Source organism: Ambystoma mexicanum, chromosome 2q, assembly GCF_040938575.1.
Source record: "Ambystoma mexicanum isolate Mex_15411 chromosome 2q, UKY_AmexF1_1, whole genome shotgun sequence".
NCBI classification, from domain to species: domain Eukaryota; kingdom Metazoa; phylum Chordata; class Amphibia; order Caudata; family Ambystomatidae; genus Ambystoma; species Ambystoma mexicanum.
The window spans coordinates 1,044,092,045-1,044,110,201 of NC_090924.1; the positions used below are offsets into that span (position 1 = coordinate 1,044,092,045).

The 18,157-nt window shown below is 45.9% G+C and overlaps 1 protein-coding gene across 3 annotated transcripts in view; it reads right to left on the reverse strand.

The window, feature by feature from the left end:
* Positions 1-588: 588 nt before the first annotated feature.
* Positions 589-18,157, reverse strand: part of MINDY3 (MINDY lysine 48 deubiquitinase 3) — a 1,607,185-nt gene continuing 1,589,616 nt past the window's right edge. For all 3 annotated transcript variants that reach the window (XM_069648406.1, XM_069648407.1, XM_069648405.1), the window contains exon 16: positions 589-875. In XM_069648406.1, coding sequence (XP_069504507.1) covers positions 729-875 — 147 coding nt within the window. In that variant the 3' untranslated portion in view covers positions 589-728. The remainder of the gene's footprint in view (positions 876-18,157) is intronic.

Below are 18,157 nucleotides of genomic sequence, written 5' to 3' on the forward strand. Positions count from 1 at the left end.
ATCAGTATAAGCACTTGACTGTTATAGGGAAACCAGCAATGTGCATAAAACTAGACATCTGTTTAGTGACCAGACACTCAAGCTACTGTTAAAAGTAGTGAGAATCGCCCTTACAGGTTCGAGGGGATCCAGAAATCGCTGGGATATTGATCAGATATTTCCTGGTTACAGCTTTTGGATTGCACCTCTTCACGGCGATGGCACTCTATCGATCTTGATGCCATGAACACTTTATCGCAAACCTCGTACAGGTGAAGAGAGGAGCTGTTGATATAGGTTGGCTTTCCACCACGTTCTAATATCAGTAATACATTTGCCACAAATTGTTTACAGTTCACCAATTTGAATTTACTAATTGGAATCATTAGTAATTACTTTTCAGATGTGCTATGTACAAACTTGATTAAATGCCCATAGCACTTTGTAGGTTACCCTAATTAATGTTAATGAAATATAGATTTACTGGTCATGCATTTAGAGATTTCATTTATCATTACCACAAAAAACCTAAAAGGTGAAATCATTTCTTGTTACTGTGAAACAAATCCATTCAAAATGTAAATTATAAGAACGCACTGAGACAATGCATAGTTTTAATATTTGCAGCATGACAATTCGAGATTTATTCAAGCACTTAAAATGCACATTTCCAGTGAAGAGTGAATTTGTTATTCATCATCCAACCATGTTTAGCAAACAGAATCACACTTTCAAAGCCTTATGTTTAATCAGTTTAACGACGGTGGCCGGTCTGTGGTCCACAGTAGCTCTATAAATGGCCATTTGGTCCGTAAACATTGTTTGACTGGTGTGTCATCTGTCTGTAGCATAGGATCCTCAAAGCCAATGACAGCTGTACCTTCAACATACATGACCTATGGAAAGAAAATAACACTATAACCATTTATTAAAAAGAAAAGATTCATGTAAGAAATATAAAATCAGGAACCAACATGTGCAGAAAGAAACCCATGTCTGTAAGGGTCTTTTTCTAGCAAGACTGGCTCAGTCGTTCAAGCTTTCCTCGTGGATAATGTGAGTATCTTTTGCAAAGGTGTACGAAAGCACAATGTTAAGGAAACCAAATATAGTCCAATAAGAAAGAAATGCTGAAGCGAGAGAGCTTCTTTGGGTGGTTCTTTGCTTTATTCTTTTACTGCTGTTGTATTTCTTTCTACTATGTCGGCGGAGATATAGAATAAATTACGATGGGAGTGCTGGCACAACTATTTACTAATTCGGTAGGTTTTTCTCAGAATTTAACTTCGCTGAATACCACTGTGCCCCCAATTTCAATGTAGAACGTTTGGCAGCTTAGTCCAAGTTCTGTTTAATTCACTTAAAAGTACCCTATCATACACTCATACTCTCCCTCTCGACAGATTAGATCAGGAGGTAATCAAATAATGTTCATGCACACATTCACAGGGTGACTGGACATAGTAATAACAATAAACATGTGCTCTAAGGTTGGAAACTGTACCAATGTTATACTGCCTGTACCTGTACATCAATGAGGAGGTAACCACTAATTTTCATGCACGCAGTTCATTCAGCAAGACTGTGAATCAGATATTGATGAGCAAGTGACCTAATATGTATGTTGCCTTTACTTGCAAACTCAACTAGTAGTATGTTTTCTGTCTGTAAAGCATACATCAATTAGTCATGGATTAACTTCCCCCAGGCATATTTTAATATTATTGTAAACCTTACACAATGCAATTAATGTCTGTTGGGGGGGTGTGGCTATCTAGCCATGGAGTAGGACGTGCCTTCCTGTGCAGCTCCTGAGGATCGTCATTGATCCGAGAAACTACGCTTTAAAAATGGTTCATATGCTTCAGGAAGGAAAGCACAGGTGTGTGAACGGGTGCCCTGCAATGACTATGGATAGCAAGTAAATCGGGTGCAGGACCAGGCAGGAAATTGTCTTTGAAGATCGCGGCTGCATGGACACAAATTATCTAAAATGGCAGACAACAAAGGATTTGCGGCCGTGGCCGTGGCAGTGGGAGCAGCGGATTAAAACCCGAGCGGCTGGGCGAAAAGAGGAATGCTGGCTTTCGGAGGCCGTGCGGAGCACTGTCGGTCGCACGCCTCGCCTTTGATATGGCGAGCAGTGGTTGCTCATGCGAATATTGAGCCATTGTTTGGGCATCTGATGTGGCGCATGGATCTGGGACATGGATGCAGCCGCTGTGTGCACGAAATGCTGAGGACCGGCATCTAGTGCGGCCCCAGCCAGATGCAGCGGGCGTTCGCGTGTCCCCCGGCCGCCTGCATGCGTACGCTCCTTGCTCCGCATAAGTGATTTAAAACATTGAACTGTGAGCGGCGGAGATGTTTTTTGAACCGAACAGTAACCGCTTGCTATAGACATTCAGCGGCGGTGTAGCCCCGAACCTGTATTGAACGTTCCACGCGTCTGCAGAGGTAGCCGCACTCGAAGCGCTGCTACATTGTACAATCAACGGGAAGCAGGCCGCCCCGTGCAAGGAATCCACGTGGCTGGCAGGATACAGTTTCTGCTTACAGAGACGGGCGGTTGACTAAGTGAGACAGCTGGTACGCTGCTATGCTTTACAACAGAATGTGCGTAGCAAACTGATATACTGCTGTCTGAAATACATTGGGGCTTGGCTGACAGAGTGCTCTTCTGTTTGATTGGGAGAGATTGGTTCACAGATATAAACTGAAGTGGTAACTAAGGGAGACAAGCTGCTATGCAAATGGAGGCATAGGAAGACAGTGGCATTACACTAACCAGATGGAGCAAGCACCCAATTTATTCTGGACGGTTGCTGAATGGTGGCATAACAGGAAGGAAGGCATCAAGTAGGTCGAATGCCGGTGAAGCAGAAATGCTCCCGTTAGGGTGAATACATAACACAATGTGCCACATAAGCCTCCGGCACAGTGACAGCGGAGTGGAGGGTGCATTTACAGACCCTAGAACTAGGTGGGAGGACACAGCCCACTCGAAACGTAACTTGGCACGCCACGACATATCGCAGCCTCCCATGGAATATGCTCCTGGGCCTGACTGACCTGGTGGAATCCTGGTGACGCCAGGAAATTAAAACTGGCACGGTACAGGGGAGCTGGAACTGGATACGCACGCAGGATTGCATGATGTCAGTGAAAGGAGCAAGGGCCAAGAGCAAGCAACCTACAATGGAGATCTTTGCCAAGACGCAGAGGACTCCCACTGCTTCGGCACAAAGGGCAGCGGCGGCTCCCGTGGATGGTACCCCAGAAGGAGAAAACCACCTGGTTCTAGCAGCTATAACAGAGCTGAGAGCCACATGGGGGACAGCGATGGCGGATCTACGGACGGTCCTGGAGAATCCTGGAGAATAAAATACATGCAGTTGGAATTGAAGTCACTCTGCTGCGACAAGACGTCAGAGCGTTGGCAGAAAGGAGCGTGCGGTGAAGACCAACACAGATGTCAGCACAAGTAATGCAAAGGAGGTCCACATAATAAAGCAGCAGGTGGCTAATCTTGAGAACCGAGCAGCGGAAGCGGAAGGCAGGGCAAGACGAAACAACATTCGGGTGGTCGGCCTGCCGGAGGGAGAAGGCGGCCAGGACCCCACGGATTATGTGGAGAATATGATCCTGCAAGAGATAGGGGCAGACAAGCTTTCACAGGGGTTTACGGTTGAACGTGCGTATCGGGCCCTGATGAGGAAACCACGACCTGGGGCCCCACCTCGAGCGATAATTGGGAAAATTCTGAATCACAAAGACAGAGAGAAGATCTTGGAGTACTTTCGCAAGGGTGGAACGATAGAAAGGGCATCAACCAACATCACGGCGTATCCTGACTACTCTATGTTGGTGCAAAGACAGTGGTACAGCTACGTGGCGGTCAAGAGGAGACTGCGTATGGCTGGTATCAATTACATGCTGCTGTACCCTGCGAAGCTTAAAGTCTTGCACAAAAGTAAAGCGTTCTTTTTTGACACCCCAGAGGAAGCGGCGGCATGGCTGGATTCGCAGGGCTGTCCGGAGCGAGATGAAGAGCAGGAACGTCAGGAGCATGATAAGTGAGGAGGATGTATCGTGAATACTAAGGGGATAAATGGGACGGGAGTCCCAGTGACTGTATTATGGAGCTTTTGGACTTACTGACCATGTGTGACTGGAATATAGCGAATATAATGCACCAGTAAACTGTGTAGCACTAGGCGTAGTGAATTTGAAGTAAGCAGGAGCAGCAGGATTGAGGCAACCTACCCCCAGGAATTAGTAGCAAGGCGGCCACGAGTACAGGCTATTGCCAGAAAGGGCTAGATGCGGGGGTGCCTGAGATCCAGGGATGGAGCTGGGCAACAGTTGGGGGGGTTGGGGCAGGGAAGGGAAGGGAGGTGGGAGGGAGGGAGGTTGTGGTGTTTGTTGTGTTTTTAGTTAAGGGAAGTTCAAGTTGGGAAACAAACCTATATAGACGAGTTAAGCAATTGGAGTTGGGTTACACAGGAGAAGGGAGGAGTGGGACTCTACAATGCCATGGGGGACCGTAAAATCGTTACCTGGAATGTCAGGGGGCTTAATAGTTACCTGAAGAGGAATAAGGTCATGCTATACCTACGTAGACAGAAGGTAGATATAGCCTTACTGCAAGAAACGCACCTGACGCGAGATAGGATGGAGATGATTGGGAAGAAATGGAAGGGGACAGTGGTGGGTTTGTCATATTCGGCGTATGCAAGAGGAGTGATTATCTGTGGGGCGCCACACGTCCCATTTCAGCTGCTACAGACGCTGATTGAGACGGATGGGAGGATGGTTATAATGAGGGGATTGGTAGAGAATAGGGAGAGATAAGCGTTGTAAACACATATGCCCCGAATCAAAACACAGCGGCATACTTTCAAACATTGTGTAACAATCTCAGCATGTGTGTGGGGAGCGTGGTGATTTGGGGAGGGGACTTTAACTGCGTATTAAACCCCTAGATAGACCTGCCCCAGCTGCTAAAGCGTTGCAGACACTGTTGAATGACTTTGGGTTTGGAGATGCATGGAGGGTGCAACACCCCCGGGAGCGGCAATACTCGCACTATTCTGCCCCGCAGCAATTACATACAAGGTTGGATTATGTCTTTGTCACACCAGAGATTATGACGGAGATCACGCACGTTGAATACAAAGCGAGGGTCCTTTCGGACCACTCGCCTTTGATCCTCGGATGGCAAGATCGTCCCCAGAGAGCGAGGATACCGACATGGCGCCTCTGAGCGGAGGCGCTGACAGACCCCATCTTCAGGGAGGACATGAGGGAGGAGATTGTTAACTATTTCGAGACAAATACTGGCAGTGTGGATTCGGCGGGTACATTGTGGGAGGCCTTTAAGGTTGTGATGAGGGGGGTAGCGATGGCAAAATCTAAAGGATTGCAAGGAGGGATCCTGACTGACCTGCGGGAAACAGAGGAAGAATTGGAAAGGGCACAGGAGGGAGGAAATAATACCAAGGAAGACACCGAACTGATACTCAGGTTGCAGCAGAAATGTGCTGGTCACTGGGAGAGACTGTGTAACCTTAACTATAAAAAATATATAGAGAGACAGCATGAGGGAGGGGATAAACCAGGAAGGATTTTGGCATGGATATATAAGAGCGAAACCCCTAGACCCACGATTAGGACGATAACGAGGGAAGATGGGAGGGTGGTTGACACCCAAGAGGGAGTTAACCAGGAGTTTGCAGACTATTACGGGCGGCTATATGGAGATGATGAGGAAGATAGCCGCGCAATGATAGTAGAAACATTGGAGGACATAGGATTGCCGCAGATTAGTGCTGAGGAGAAAGAGGAGTTGGATGCACCGATAACTTTAGAGGAGCTAGAAGAGGTGGTGAGACAGTTGCCCACTAGTAAGACCCCAGGGGCTGATGGACTCCCCAGTGAATTCTATAAAACATTCAAAGGTGAGGTGGTCCCTCTGCTGTTGGATATGTTGAATGAGGCATATGAGCTAGGCAGACTGCCAGAGTCACTCAGAGAAGCGATTATAATACCTCTACCCAAACCTAATAAACCCGGCATAGCTGCGGTTCATATAGACCCCTATCAATGTTAAATCAAGATAGTAAAATACTGACGGCCGTTTTGGCGAATAGATTTAGGAGGGTCATTGGTAAATTAATACATCCTGACCAGACAGGCTATATCCCCAATAGAAACATATCTAACAATCACAGAAGGCTCCACAGAGTCATTGAACATGGAAACGAGAATGAAGGTGAACTGGCAATTGTGTCACTGGACGCAATAAAGACCTTTGACTCGGTTAAATGGCCATGGTTATTGGCGGCCCTGGCAGGCTATGGGATGGGTCCTGGATATTTACAGTGGGCTAGAATATTATATAGTGAACCGCTGGCCAGAGTTAAAACTGGAGCGTAATATCGGAAAGATGGCAACTCCGCAGAGGCACCAGACAAGGCTGCCCATGGTCCCCCATGCTTTATATATTGGCCCTGGAACCTCTAGCGATCTACTTGAGGCAACAATATGATACGATATGTATTGAGGTGGGAGGTGAACGACATTTGATATCCTTATATGCAGACGACGTGTTGTTGTATCTGAAACATCCGGAGGAAAACCTCCAATATATTTTGGCGGTAATGGAAAAATATGCGGGATTGTCTGGTATAGCGGTGAACCCTCAGAAGTCCAGCATGTTCCCATTGGGCGGATATAAAGGGATCACCTTGAAACAACTACCGGTGTTATAGATACCATGGGTAGTTGGCACATTTCGCTACCTTGGGATAGATATATACCACACGGTGGAAGAGGAGCATAAGTGTAACACAGAGGTAGCCATTAAGAAAATCAAAAATTGAATGAGGTTCTGGGTAAAGCTGCCTTTAGCAATGATGGGGCGTGGGGCGATGTTGAAGATGGTGGTCCTACCTAGGCTCCTACATTACTTTGGGAATATCCCGCACTGGACACGAAAATAAATTCTTCACTAGATTGGACAGTATGTGTAGGGATTTCCTGTGGCATGGTACATGGAACAGAGTGGCCCTCTGGAAGCTACAGAATTTCTATGAGAGAGGGGGTATTAAACTGCCTAATTATGAAGTTTATTATGTAGCAAGCCTGCTGCAATATGTGGCCAAATGGCTCTCAGAGGAGATAACCTCTGAATCCAGGTTGTTCAGGCAACATTGTGCCCCATTTTACTTAAGAGAGATTATGTGGCTGCCCAAAACAGAAGTGGAAGGGCGTCTCAAGATGATGGTACTTGGATGGAGGATGTGGCACAGAACCTGCCAGATAATGGAGAACCCATTCCCGTGTTCCCCTCAAGTACCACTGGTTGCACTAGCGGGTGGAGAAAAGCAACTACTGATGATAATTAGGAACCATTAGGAGCCGGTTGGAATAGCGACTATGGGAGATATTTGACAATAAGGGACCATAATAGAGTTTGAGATGTTGGGGGAAGAAACCGGGTTACATACAGGCCAGTATATTATGTATCATAGACTGGTGCGGAAAATTAAGAGTATGTGGACTGAACTGGTACTGGAGGAAGAACCAGATGCAACTATAGGCATAATATATGACATAGCAGAGGGGGGACACAAGATATCTAGAATATACGAGATTGTGATGTCTAAAGTGGGAAAGGAGGTAGTACAATTGATATAAGACTGGGAAGGGGGAGCGGGAGCCCTGAGGGATGATGGGATGTGGGAACGAGCCCAAGGGTATCATAGAAAGGTGTTGAGGAATGCTAGACTAAAGCAAGTGCAACTGTATGTCACGCACAGGGCGTATATGACACCCCAGAGGATATCTAGGTTTAAAAATGAGGGTGGCAAGCATGCCCTAAATGTGATGAAGAGAATGCGGGCATAGTGCATATGCTTTGGTCATGCCCGGTTTTCGAGCGCTTCTGGAGCGAAGTGGCACACAAGCTAGCAGAAAGAGGTATTAAGATTGGGGTGGATACAGCGTGGGCCTGCTTGTTGGGGGGGTTCCCTAGGCCACGGAAACTTAAACATGTGAGCAAGCTAAAGGACCTGGCATATGCGCTTGCAAAGAGAAGAATCGCTATGGGATGGAAGACATGCCATAAACCACGAGTGGAGGTATGGTGGAAGGATTTGCAGAAATGGGCGGAGGCAGAAACTATGGTATGGCAGGAAGCTAGCAATGTTGGTGGGGAGGAGGAGACTGACACCCTGATGGCATGGACATTATTAATAGCAGAGATATTTGGGTCAATGCGAGACCCAACGGAACCCATGGAATGGAACACCCTGTCGCAAGACGAGGGAGCAGAGCATTAGAGGAAATGGGCTTGTAACGGGAGGTGGGATATGGGATATGGGAAGCAGTGAGCACAATTAAGTGATGTATAATTGAAATGCTATGGTATGCACTGCAAGTTTGGTTTGTAGTTTTTGTTTAAATAAATAATACATTGTTTAAAAAAATAAATAAATAATTTCTGACCTACATAGCCATGGACCCATTACTACATAGGTGTCCCTCATAGGGAAAACAACCTCTGTGAAACAGGTAATTCAGTGAAGAATGCTTGTTGGTACCTTTGGGGGAGGTGGCATAGTTTAGTGATCCTCGCAATGTACGCCGTATCAATTCTCCTACCCATCTCTATCAACTTGTCTTGTGACTTAAAAAGGTTACAGAGTAGCTCTGAAAACCATGGTTGAGCTTTCTCGTTATCCCTATAGACCCATGCAGCAAGTGCTTATACTGATCGTGTCCACCGAATAAATTGCTTGAAAGTTCCCATAGGCTAGCAGTACTGAACTGTTAGGCTGTGCTCTTCAAAATGTTAAGTACAGTCCAAGAAGCAGATACTCATGTTAATGTGTACTCCATTATATATCCAGTGATTGAAGCCCTCTACCTGGCTCAAGAGACAGGCAGGGTGGTGACTCAGGGGGGATGAATGATGCTGTGAGCTAGTCGACATTGGACCCAATGGTGGTGTAGGGAGTATTCCCTGGTCATTCCAACTTGGTCCACGGTCATCTCATCCCCTAGAGAGCCTGAAGCTCTCCATATTCAGGTCCAAATCTTCAATACAGAAAAAGAAAGCTTTCCATTTAAGGGAAAATATTCCTATGTACTCAACGTTGCAGAGACTTCAGAGTAGGAGGCAAACGTTCAGAAGCACCATTTCCCAGGAAAAGATTGTCGTGCCTGAGATACGATGAGTCTACTTCCCTTGCTGCTTAATGAAACAAAGCATTTTGAAAGCTTACCCAGTGGGTTTCCAAACTCTAAATCACATGCTGTAAACAGTGAGGAACTTAACACAGTGCAGCCATCAGCATAGAGATTAAAAAACCAAGATTTCGGGCAGGACACTTATAGGTTTGGGACAGCCCAGTTAGTCCAAAGTAGCCGCATGTACATTCAGGACAACTAACAATCTCAGCCTCACCCAATTATAAGTGATGGAGACCTTCACTAAAAGTTCCACCCATGTGGGAGAAGGGAACAGTATGACATCACTCAACCACAGTTGCTCAGCATGGGTTTGCAGGAGGCTGGAGTTTGTAGAAGGCTGGAAACAAGAGAGCAGTTGAAGAAGCAGAGGCTAGAGAGACAGAGGAGAGAGAAGTGGTGGCAGTGGAGAACAAACACAGGTGGTGAGAACTTAGAAGGTCCTGGAGGAGCTGGTCACTGAGAGGCCATGCAGTGAGACTCAATGACCCAAGATACGATGGTTAGTAACATTTTGTATTCATATATGAGAGGCCAGGTTGTGATTAATGCTCTGTGGTTCCTAGGGATGTCACTACAATGGAACTTCTAGGTTGTGAAAGATGTGTGTGTCACGGTAAAAGAAAATGCAGTGATCCAAGTAGGGATTCTCTCCTCCCCAATTCCCCTGTGGTGTTTTCCCAGTCCTTAAAATACCCAGTCTCTCTGAGATACCCTATTTGAGATCTCAGGGTTCCAAATTGGTGGCCAACAGAAAACAAAACCTAATCCTCCAGTTCCTTAGCCATCCAGCTATCCTGCTCTAATAACAAAGTTCCAACAGTTAAGCAAAGTAAATAATACAAAAAGGCTACTCTTCAGAATTCCATGACTACACTACTGTAGAAAACAAAATGTTTCTTTTAGATAATGTTCTCTTAGTCATTACTCACAGGTTGGATCTTCTTTCTAGTACTACCTGCTTTTACCCTTCCAGACATCCTCCTGGTATCAGGAGTTAGGTTTTCACCTTGTTCTTGGTTCGATTGCATTATCATGCCTCCTTCAGAGTCTTTGTGGCCCTTGGGCTTGTTGGTCAGGTTTCGCCTCACATTCTGACCCATTAGGAGGTAAAGCAAGTCCTTAATGATGGGCTCTGTATTTTGTATTTGTTAAGTTTTCTCAATGGATCCAATTTTCTACACTGGGGTCTTGCAATTGGCTTCTTGTAAGGCCCTCCTCTAGACATTTACTTTTAGGAGGTCTTCCAGGACGTTTATTCAGACTGGGATTTTTAGTTTTAGACTGGGTCTGCTTCTGGACGTTTGGGCTTGTGGTTTTGTTGGGCCTCTCATTCAGCAGTCACAGTAAAGGCTGTGCTAGTTCTGGTAGCCAGTTTCCTCTATTGGTCTCCTACAGACCTTAGCCCAATGTCTCTGGGGCCTTCTTGCCAGGCTGCCTTTTCATGCTTCTTGCCAGGCTGCCTTTTCATGCTTCTTGCCAGGTCTTCCAACAGACCTTGATAGACTAATTCTTACTGTGCCTATTCATCAGGCAGTATCTCAGGTTTTGGTTAGGCCCTCGCCAAGAGCTTTTGTGGTAACAGTGACACTGGACCTTTCTTAGTGATAGTCACACTGGAACATTCATCATGCCGTCTCCACTCCAGGTCTCCCACCAGAAATGTGTATCAGAATTCTCACAGCCTTATCAGACGATTTCTTCAGTTGTGGTGGGTCAGGCGGGAGGGGGGGCAGGGAGGGGTTGCTAGTAGCATCTGAGGTTCTTGGCCCTCCAGTTACCTAAAGGTCAAGAGGTGTAGATCTCAAACTCCTGAGTAGCTTCTGCATCTATGGTGCTACCTGTGTCCCTCCAGCCTCGCTCAGTTCTCGCATCTCTCCTGAGCTGCTGTTGAACTTTGTGAGCAGTCCCATTTCCCAGCTGTTGCTCTGGTAACTCATTCCTGCCTTCACAGGATGTTCGGGTGGCATTGCAGGTTCCCTTTCTTGATGAGGCCCTTCCCTTCATTTTAGAGGAGCCTGTGCACGTCGTAACGTTACTGCATTCTGCAATCTCAGAGGGTTTGTGCATAACACTGGGTTTCCAGTCTATGTAAGATGTCCAATTGGAATTCTAGGAACTGTAGTCTTCCAACTCCTCTTCCAGTTCCATTAGGGTCACTGAGGTTTTATTGTGCCTCCTACAGAGAGGCATATCTGGTGGTGACTGGAAAGCTCCCATCTCGATTAGCTTAACTCCCCCATGTTAAAGGTGGGGAGTGCTCCAACACAAAATAACAAATTAAGAGAAAATAGACAGAACCTCTGGCAAGCTTCACATGGTGTGGTGTTACTCGTTGCTCGTCTGCTCATTTAAATTCTATGGTTGAGCAGAGTAGCAGGCTGCCCGACCGACCAAGCTGAACATGAAACTGGGAGGCTCAACCAAGTATTCTGTTCTACTACACTGTATATTACTTTCCCCCTTTTAACCTCTCATTGTGGGTGTGCATTTTCCAAGGTTCTGCTAGGTTGTTGTGCACGTGATATGCCAAACTAGCTGATCCCAGACCAAACTGATCATCAAGTTGAGAGCAATAGTCTACTCGGCTGAACAGTGTGAATAGATGTGATTGGATTACTCTGACATATACCATGCTAAGCAGCACTAGAACGTTACAAGAGCACCAAAGGTAAGTCTCAAATTGGATGGCTGCAGATGTACAGCCTCGGAGCGCAATGTCTGTTGGTGTCATTGTGTATCTTTTTCTTATTATTAAAAATGCTTTGGGTATTATTTGTATAATTAAGTTAAACATTTTTATATTTTTCCCCTTTTTTCATTTGTTAATTTTTTCTTGCGGGTAACCTTAACCATGACAAAACATCATGGTTGTTCCTCGATTTCTCCTACTCGATTCCCAAGAAGTCTGCTATTGTTTCCTCCTCCAATTGCTGATGCTAGCATTCATGTCAATGAAATTGTATGTTTGTTAAACGATTGTAGAGGTTCCAGAGAGTGGTATACCTTTTTTTTAGTTAACTACATGCACAAGTCCCTGTAAGGGGAACAAGGTGAGCAAGGGGAACAAGGATTTAAAGAAAATTGGGAAAATCAACACAATTGTCGTCTATTATTGTTTGCCTCGATTACAATTAGCAGATATATACACAGCCCCATCTTGCCATTATAGAAAAAACAAGGCTCCACCTCAACAGAATTCTGGATGAGGGTTTCATGTTCAAATAAAGTGGCATGCAATTCAGATCAAACAGGAGATTGAAATTTGGTCTTGCTTGCTGAACTTCATTCTGGTCCACAATCTAATGACTGTTCATGATTTAGCGAAGAATGCATTGCTCTACAGTTTTGTAACGCCTCATGACATTACTGACACCATTCCTATGCAAATAAATGAACAAATGATTTACTTCGGGTAATGTTCTTTCTGATGGGATAGTCCCCCTACATATTCCTTAACTTAGATATATTCTCCAGCTTCAGCTGTTCATGGACACTTTTCTTGCTACCAGGAGGTGCATTGTGATGCGTGCGTCCTGTTTTCTTGATGTGCCTCTTCCTCAGTGCGGGTCATGACCTTGGTATATATAATTGGAACCATGCTCAGTGACCTCAGTTTCTATTGTTTTGGACCTGTGTACAGCTGCGTTGGAGAATGAAGTATCATGGCAATTATAGAGTGGCCTGCCCATCAGAGGGGTAGAATGGAAGGGTGGTGAGGAGGAACATTCATCTGGAAGAGAATTACTAGAGTTAAGTTATTTGTTCTTCTAAAGGATTGCCCCCTTCCACAGATTCCTCATCTTATATAGACTTGCAGTATGAATGTTCAGGTGGAGATGAGAGCAAACCCAGAGGCTAAGATCAAATTAGGACATTTTGAAGGGCTGCCATGTCTCCACAGCGAATCACGGCAGTAGTGCTTTGAAAGTGTACCAACAATGACTGTCACAGCTTGGCAGATGACTAGCATTAGAATGACTCTTTGGAGGCCTGAATTGGCAGCCATCCCTTTCAAAGCGGAAGTAGCAGCCCTGGTGGACACTGTGGCTGCCTGTGCAACCAAACCTTCCGACGTGGGGTGAGGAGAAAAGAGGGATTTTCACTTGCCGGACTATATTTCTTCGCCAGGTCTGAATTGAGCGGAGGAATGGTACAGCGATGTTGCCATAAGTAGGAAAGGGGGTCAGCTAAAGCCGGCTTCAAAGATATAGTCCTTTCCGTGGTGGGACCCTTGTTAAGAATGTACATAAAGTCATAGCCCTGGTATTCAACCCCCAGGTATCAACTACCCTGCCAACAAGAGCCCTAAACGTTGAATGCATATGGGCATAGGTGTGGGCAAGCTGCATCTCGATGTCTGGAGACGTGTTCAGCCTGCTGGCATTGTTCAGTTCCTCTGCCAAGGCAATCATGTCCGCCTGGTCGGTATAATAGTACTGCCAGCTACCGAATAAATGGGGTCTTCATTGCCTTGTTTTTCGTCTTCAGTGCCAAAGATGTCCCCCATCGACCCTAAAAAGTCAGAGTGAGACAATGGTATAAAGGATTGCTCAACGGTGGGTGACTGTGTAGGCGTCGACGGTATGGTGGTCGGTGCCAACAAGGCATTGGGCGCCGGTGGCATGTACAAAATGATTGAAACCTGAGGCACGTGGAAAGGTCCCGGCATCGAAGCACGGCCAGGTTTGCTCGGTGTCGAGCCCAAAGGCTCCCCCCAACATCGATGGCATTGGAATCAGTGCTACCCTGAATCACTGGGTGCCGCTGGAGCTACAGGGGACTTCTGTATCAGGGGCTAGCCCACACTCACAACTGCTTTTTGAACATGGCCAACATCTGGGACTTAAAGTCCTCCCATTCTTTTCTGGACCCCGGCCCTGCCGATTACTTACCGCTTTCTGATGAAGAGTCAGAGTCACGTCAGTGACGCCTCTTTTTTTATGAGAGGATGACAACGACGAGTGGCTATCCTCCTTCTCAGGAGTAGGGCCCTCCATTTCAGCCTCCGATGACGGGACGGTTTTCCGCGCCAGTGACTTGGACGGCGGTCGGCCCACTGCGAGCGTAGCCACCCGCTCCCGCGAAGACTTCGATTCATCTTGCCACAAGATGAGCAACTCATGCGAGTCGGTCACCGACATTTTGGGACCGAGATCCAGGGTGCGGACATGGTCGATCCCGATGACAGAACATTTGCAAAAAAGCATTGAGTGAAATCGAGTGATCGAAGATCGCTAGTGTTCCTCAAGAGAAGCGTGCTGAGCACGTGGAAAAAAGAGCAGAGGTTACGGGGCATAGAGACGCAGTATATAAACGAGCCCAATGTCGCGTCTGGAGGTGACGATCGAGCACTGAGTCAAGACAGATTGACGGACTGGTCAAGGTCCACTGCGCCCCCTGTCGAAGTTTTTTCCAAGCAGCTGAAGCTGGAAGGGGATATCCATCTGATGAGGAATGTGCGGGAGAAAGGAAATCCATTGAATGTCTCCTTCTCTTTAAATGGATGAAGAGGCGGTGGATTATTGGAAGATGAATTTTCTGGGAAAAGCTGGGAAAAGAAAACATACAGAAATCACCTTTGGTAGAAAAGTCAGTTGTACCCTAAGTATCAACTTTTGTTTAGAGATCACTGTAAATGGTGGCTTGCAGGGTAGGGTTTTTAACTCACTAATTAATGAATTAATTATAATTATAATTATTAATTTATAGTGTGCTTAATACCAGGATTGGTTTCGAAGCACAGGTTCGGGATTCAAACCTGTGTTGCGCTTCATTGTCTTGCTTCCAAGACAAACGCATTGCCCTTGAGCTATCCTTCCTCACCTACCCCTTTGTTCTGAAGGGATCGCCACTAAAAAACTACAATGAATTATCTAGTGAAGCATGAATGTTCCATTTTTAGAATTGGGATGACTTGCTTTAGTGTTAACATTCTGAACTTTTGAGGTTTAACGTACCTGTTTGTTGGCCTCAGATCTAATGCAGGCCTTTTTATTTGTCCTTCGTGGGTACCAAGAAATAAAGGGAGTAAATGCCCATTTACCTGTCTTTGGTTGACTTTCTTGATGGCACCTTTCTGTAGAAGAGCCTCGATTTCTTTTTATGGGAGCTCAAGCAGCAGCTTTCTGTTGCGTAGTTGCAGGTTTCTTGGAGTCCCTTTTAGTTCTATACAATAACCTCTCACAACTTTGTCTAGCACCAACCGGTCTGATGTAATCCCCTCCCAGGTGTGCCCGAATGATGTTACGCAACAAGGATTACATGCAAGAGGTTGTGAATGCTGGAGTCATTGATTGGAGGTGGAGTAAGTGCCTCTAGAGGTTTGTCCTCTTCCCCTGGGTTTTCCCTAATGCTTCTGTCTGGAAAGAGAGGAGTAGGCGTGCTGCTGTTGGGTCTGTGTAAACCAGCTAATACCCTGATTTTGCGTGAACTGGGTGCCTGGTTGAGGGGGAAAAAGTGATGGGCAGAAAGGAACAGCAGTTTCCCTGAGGCCCGCTCGACTAAAAAAAGACTTGCCTGAGATTTGACCAAGTGTCTTGCGAGTGGCATGGTTCTTTTTGGCTCTTTCTAGCATTTCATCTACTGATCTACCAAAAATACATGCCTTCTCTATAGGCCTGTCTAGCAAGGTAGCCTAGGTCTCTTTCCAGTGTCGGTTGTCAGGGACTTGGGAGTGAAGCTGTCTTCCTCACTTACTAAGGAGGCCCAAATTGGAGCCACCCGTCAGGCAGGATATCTCCAGCTGAAAATACTGCAGAAAGTCCTTACTTTTCTGCCTATGCATTTTCATGCCCCGATGGTGCCTTCACTAGTTGTGAGCCGCCTTGACGATTGCAACTCGCTGTACTTGGCGCAGCCTCTGTATTCAATTCAGCACCTACAGTGACTCCGAAATATGGCTTCCCGAGTAGCCCCTGCTTCCCTTTATGGCACGCATACTAAGCCCTTCTACTTGAGTGTTCTGGCTGTAGTGCCTACTTTAATCGGATAACTAGCGCCAAGATGCCTCTGGCGAATGCACGCTTTAGAAATGTAATAACATAACATAAAAGAGTTTGGGGTGAGTTGCCCTCCGATGTATATTGAGTCAGAATTAGAGAGCTTATGCTTCTTCTCCACCGTAGGATTTATGTGTTTTGTGGACACTGGTTTAGTTAAAAATGGAGTTATCCTATTTTTAATTGTTAACAACCTTATCTAGAGATGACATAATGTAGTCCTCTGGGTCTAGGACCCAATATTCCTGATGCGAATCTGTGTTGCCAGTGCCCCAAGATCATCCTGCACTGTAAAAAACGTCTGACAGAGTGTCTATATCAACATCTGCTTTTGATTACTTTCAAGGGGGTGTCCTCCATCTGTAATGCTCAACTTTCTTTTGGAGAGAGTCTTGGGTCTTTCCATTAAAGACAACATCTTGGACATGGTTTCTCATTTCTTGCAATGACCACTCCTTGTGACACTTTGGGTTCAGAAGTAGTAGAGCTGTGTATTAGTGTTAAGGCTAAAATGTCAGTGTTGACGTCCTTGTTGACAGGCCTATTGTCTTCTTCCCACTCCTCCTTGGAGTCTGAAATCTCAACAAGCGTCTTTCGTTCCATTGCTTCCAAAAGCGTTTTCTCTTTCAGCATTGAATCGACGCTTGAAAGTTTTGGTTTAGGTGGTGTGTGTTTTAGAAACACCTTCCCCACATGTGCCTGTTTCGACACTGCCTGTTTTCCACCCTTGTGTGTTCCTCTATTTGTGGGGCTACCGCCCGACATTGAGGGTATAGTTTCCCTAAGCTTTTCTCATCAATGTCGACAAATCGTGTTTGCATGTTTGTGCGGGCCCTAGATCGCCTGGTGACGTCTCCATAGCGCGTCCTGGGGATCTGCCACAGTGCTTTCTTCGAAAACACCTTTTTGGTTTGACTGTTGGGAGGCGGCTTAGACCCCAGCATCTAAAACTGAACTTCACGTTCCGTAGGCTGAGTGCTGGGCTCTGCCATCTCCACTTCCAAGTGCATTGCCTATGATGCCCAGCACTTTTGAGAGGAAATCCCGAAGGGTCTTCAGTTTAAATTGTTGTAACGCCCACCTGTGCTCCTCTGTGTGGTCCCTAGTGAGACAATTGTTACACATCTATTGTGCGTCTCTCCAGGGGAATGTTTAATTACACCTTGGCCAGAATTTAAAGGGTGTATTCTCCATATAGGCTTCGGGGGATTCAACCCCAGCCTAACTCGAGTAATGTAGGGGGTTAAAGACATTCTCTAGGCCTCCATGCACTTTGAAAAAAACAAATGGTATACTCTGTGCCATGTGAATCTAAGCAGATTCACAAGCTCTGTAACTGTGTTTATAGTGCCCATGCTGTAACTGGTGTGATAGTCTCTCCATATCCTTTGCTCTGAATGGCACATTGCAAATTGCATACATTAACACCTCACTGATTATTACAGATTGAGATGGGTTTTTTTCTGTTTCAATGCCTAGGCATTGATGGTAAAGCCCTGCTGTGGCAAAGACGGTAGCATGACTGGAAAGGATGGGGAATCTGCCCAGAGGACTCCGTCTCAAGGTTAAATGCACAATCCTACTTGATACCATTCCACTGCTTTTTGGCTTTCTCTCCCAAAGGGAGGAATTGTTTTTTCCATGAGCTGCGACTTGCAATTGGAGCACTGCTTGCTACGCAAAGTGCTCCTGCCAGAACAATAATGCCCAACGCTAACTTACTGGGATGGGAAATGATGATATGCATAGTACATTCAATCAAATGCAGCACCCATTTTAATAGCTCAACCTATTTTACAGGGACTACAACCTGCATTGACATACTTGTATATGCTTTGTTTTTTTAGTATTAACATTTTTATACAAGTACAAATGGCTAATTAAGAATAAATTACTCATCGCAGTGACTTCTGTACTCCTAG